The sequence below is a fragment of the Pristiophorus japonicus genome, chromosome 6, assembly GCF_044704955.1.
Source record: "Pristiophorus japonicus isolate sPriJap1 chromosome 6, sPriJap1.hap1, whole genome shotgun sequence".
In the NCBI taxonomy this organism is placed as follows: Eukaryota; Metazoa; Chordata; class Chondrichthyes; family Pristiophoridae; genus Pristiophorus; species Pristiophorus japonicus.
Genome location: NC_091982.1, coordinates 206167668 through 206172296, shown reverse-complemented (window position 1 = coordinate 206172296; position 4629 = coordinate 206167668). Strand labels below are relative to the sequence as shown.

At 41.2% G+C, this 4629-nt stretch overlaps 1 protein-coding gene across 1 annotated transcript; it reads right to left on the bottom strand.

Annotated features, from left to right (window-relative positions):
- Positions 1-1078: 1078 nt before the first annotated feature.
- Positions 1079-4141, bottom strand: slitrk3a (SLIT and NTRK-like family, member 3a). The gene has a single exon (XM_070882328.1). The coding sequence runs from the start codon at positions 4133-4135 to the stop codon at positions 1511-1513; it is 2625 nt and encodes an 874-aa protein (XP_070738429.1). The 5' UTR covers positions 4136-4141; the 3' UTR covers positions 1079-1510.
- Positions 4142-4629: the final 488 nt, after the last annotated feature.

Below are 4629 nucleotides of genomic sequence, written 5' to 3'. Positions count from 1 at the left end.
TTTCCCATAACTGAAGACATTAAGAGCGCAAAAAGAATGTGTGACTTAAAACCAAGATTGACAACAATGCCTGAAGCTTATTCTGTAAATTGTTTTGACACAATAATATTCAACCACCTTAAATTTGAAGATGTAATCAGTTTGCTCAATGGAATTATTTATTGAAAGAAGCATTACTTACAATTTATCAAGGACAACTTTATTTACATTAAGATCCAGCTTCCTTTTATGTTCTGGCCTCCCTGCACTCGATCCAAAATCTGACGATGACACGGTATACCCGCTCCAATACCAATATAGCCTGTGCTTGCTGCAAAGCTGGATGCATTTTTAAAAATGAAACAATTTGTTTTCAAACGAAACTCTCCAAAGGATAGTCGGGTAAAAGTGCCATGGTATTTATTTCCTAGCGAATTTCCAATACGTTTATTTGCCTGCTGTGCTTGAAATCTCAGAAACTGCTTATGCAGTTTCAGAGAGAATAGGTTGTATTCAGGCAACATTTCTACATATAAATAGTGTGTGTGGTGGGGTGGGAGGGGCGATCCATTGTAAGACAACATGTAAAATTAGATTCAATTCTGGAATCAACGTCTTTTCGGGGCTTTTGGTAAATTCAAATGCAACTGCTTCCGAAGCTTTCTTAGTTTCCTTCACCTGGTGACATTGTACTAATATACAATCTCTACATGTCACTGCATAGTTTTAACACCTTTTATTATGAAAGCTTTACCAGACGCAGTCACTACATTGAGTTAACATTATTACCTTTACAATGCTTGTTCACAGAAATTACAGAATAAATATGCACACTTTGAAATCTTTGTGTGTGAGAGAGAAAACATTAAAAGTGCTTCTTACAAAGCTGTTAGTGGTGTAAGCATCAACATGGACGAGCTTTTTTTTAAGAAAGTGCGTTGTTTATAATAAAATCTTCGCGTCATATTCACAAATTGAAATCCTTAGATGCGTCGTAGAGTCTTTATACTCCTCTCTTGAATATAATATATATTTATATATATAATATATGTAAAAAAATTAAATAACACTGAACGATAAAGCGTTGCAGTCACTTTAATTACCAAGTTTACGTCTTGTCATTTGAGCAAGTTAGACCCCGGCAGTTTTACACATGCAGCAAGACTGCAGTCAATTGTTTCACAGAATATGCCCTCAGCGTTCGTTTAGATGTGTGAGAGAGAGAGAGCAAGAGAGAACCATCATTTCCTGCCAAATAAAGTGAACAAAGTCGCTGCCAGTAATGAATAGGGTTATTTATTTGACGATCGATGACCAGGCCTCTCTAAGATTATAGACGGCACAGTCAGTTTTCATTTCCATAAAAAAATATGATTGATATCATTGCTGGCTAAAGTCTGCAAAGGCACTTCATTGAGTATGATTTGAATATGGCCTTTCGTCCAAAGCAACCTAATGAGGGGATGGCGAATTATTTCCCTTTACCTTCTAAACATGCTGTGTTTGGGGTACTTTTCAGTTGATGTGGTAACTAAAATCGGTACGTCGTCTTCTCTAGTACTTCGAGGTAGTCTGGCTTAGTTTGAAGTTTGGCCCTTAACTCGAGGTATTCGCTTTGGGTTTGGTCAGGATATCCCCGTCCAGAGGAGCCAAACAGAATCGTTTCTTTAAACCTGGCATCTTGCTGTAAGTCAGGATATTGCATGCCAGGAGGGTGGACATGAAGCTCTTTTAACTTGGGCACGGTGCCATAGAGGCAGTCCACAAAGCCAACAGTGTGAGTTGGTCTTTCTCTGTCCAACACACTGGGGTAAATCACCCCATTTTCTGGAAAATTGGCAAAATCGTTAGTCTGATTGATTGTAACTATAGTATTAAGGTTATTGTTGGACAGTGACATTTTCCATTCCTTATCTTTCTCCAAAGTTTTGTAATTAGTATTATTTTCCTGAGTCTCTGAAAATTCCTCCTCCATCTCTCCCTCACGTGGTTTATAGATAGGATTGTTGCACATTTGCGTGACGGGATGGGGGATGTAGTCGTAGACGTGGCTGGCTGCTTTCTCGGGTGAGTTGGCAGTTCTCTCCTCGAAGATCCTGCACTGCATTTGCATACCAGTCAAGTCGACGTCCGGCCTTCTCCTGAAGGGCGATTTCTTACGCCTCCTGAGCACGAAAGCGAAGAGGCCAGCTGCAATAAATACAGCAGAAATGAAAATGATCAGAAGGCTCAGAATAAGGACTGAAAGAGGAATGGCGCCACCTTGCGAAGAGAAACCAAAGCCCGTGGTTGTGGATATCACATTCCCATTCCCTCCGGAGCCAGGTAGAGCCGGAGAGGCGGCGGTGTGCTTCAGCTCAGGGCACAGTACCTCGTAGTCTACCTTCTTCAGATCCTTCCCGCTCAGGAATTCGGGCGTCTCGCACAGCACGCCACCAACCAGTATAACAGTGCTGATCTTTTCCACCCACTGCTTCAGAGCAATCAAATCGCAGGAGCAATCCCAGGGATTCTGGTTCAGGTCAATCTGCACCATGGAGTCCAAGTGCTCGAGCACTCCACTCGCCGGTAGATACAGAAAGTAGTTGTTCCTCAGGCTCAGTCTAGTCAGAGAAGTACCCGCGAAAGCATCAGTTGGTAGAGTTCGGAGAAGATTATTATTAAGAAACAATAGTCGAAGATTGGGCATTAGGCTGAAAGCCGCTGGCTTGATTTCTCTTATGATGTTGAACTCAAAATATAAGTTTTGCAAACTTTGTAGCCCTCTGAACATGCCAGGGGTGAGACGTTCGATATCGTTGTTGTTCAAATGTAAGATTTTTAAATTTGGAAGGTTCATAAAAGCACCATCTTGTATATACGATACATGGTTGTTCCCCAAATGTAATAGATCCAAACTGGAGAAATTCCAAAAATCTGACCTATAGATTTTCTGAATTAAGTTCCCTGTTAAATACAACTTCTTAGCGTTCAGCGGCCTTGGTATTAGTTCAGACATATTTTGAATCCCTTCATTTTTGCACTGTACTGTCAAACCCAGGTCAGTTATATGCAGACTACACGAGCATCCAGTGGGGCAAATGATAGGAATGGGCGGTCTGGTCTGGTAGCCTGCAACTATGGGCTGATTTTGTCCCGAATAAACGCTGCGTAGAGTTGGCTGTGCTTTTAAAGTCTTCGGAGTCTTGGTTGCTTTTGGTAATTTACCTGATGTCTTATATTCAACCGAAGAAGCCGTATAAGTCACGGATAAAGACATAGAGGAAGGCTTGGTAGGCCACGCATTGTCATTACTGGAAGCAAGCTGTGGAATCCCCAAGCTGACTTCCACCTCAACGCTGGAAAGAATTGGACACAATTCACTTCTTCTGATCTCCCTCAAGTCCTTGCCGTGGAGATGGAATGGAGTCTCACAAGTAATTTCCCCTACAAGAACCGTGTATGGTATGCTTTCTAGCCAAGTCTTTAATGGCATAATGTCACAGGTACAGTTCCATGGGTTCTCCTCCAGCTGAATCTCCATCAGGATCCTGCCAATATATTCCAGCGTCCCCGCATAAGGCAACGTCTTTAACCTATTACCACGCAGATCGATGTGGGTTAAGGAAACGGCCCTGAAGAGATTGAGAGGAAGTAGGGGTATCAGATTATCATTGATAATCAACACTTTCAGTTTATTGAGGTTCCTAAATGCACCGCCATCAATCCTCTTCAGCACGTTGTAGTCGGTCTGTAGGTACTCCAAACTCTCCAAACCCAAGAATGTATCATTTCGAAAAACCTCTAGCTTGTTTTCGTGTAAATATAAACGTTTCAGAAGTTTCATGCCATTAAAGGCACCTGCCTGAATGTCCTGCAATGCGTTGTTTCCAAGGTTAATGGATACTGCGTTGGTTAAAAAAAGAAAACCATTAGCATAGAGTTTCCTCATAGAGTTTCTTTGTAGGTAAAGTTTAAATGGTCTTCTCCATGACTCGGTAATCTGACTAATATTTGTAAAACCTTTACTTTCACAGTGTATATGCAAAATACTTTCTTTTTCCTCACAGTAACATGGTTCCATGCAAGGTTCGTTTAACTCTTTCGAGTCCTCCATCAGTGGAATCGACGTACTCCATCCTAGAGCTATTGTGCTTACAAGGGTTATCCAGAACATCCTTATATTTTCTGTTCAGCTGGAGGTACAGCAGCTCTTAGGGTTGCCGTACGGGATCTCCTCGAGATGCAAAGACTGTACATAGAAGACACGTAGAAAATGGCATTAGATTTTCGAATTCCCGTGAGCAAACGAGTGTGTCCTAACAAATTGGATTCATCCCTGTCAATATATATCGATGCCCAAATATACATACATCCCCTGTATTTCCCCATTAACGTGCAGCACAGTATTCTACACATGGAAGGATGTTATACACATATACCAATCTACATATACCAGTCCACAAAACAAAGAAAACACAAATATATTACAGCAATTTCTTGGAAATATGAAAGGTATTTGACAGCATCCGAGACGCGTACGATGATAATGGCATTTCTGCAGTGCCAGTGGCTGAGGATTGATCAATGTATCTCTCTAATTTTTAAATTGAATGTTTTTCACATTTTCTTCACAGTGAGGCAAAGACGAAATTGGCGAATAACTTCCCA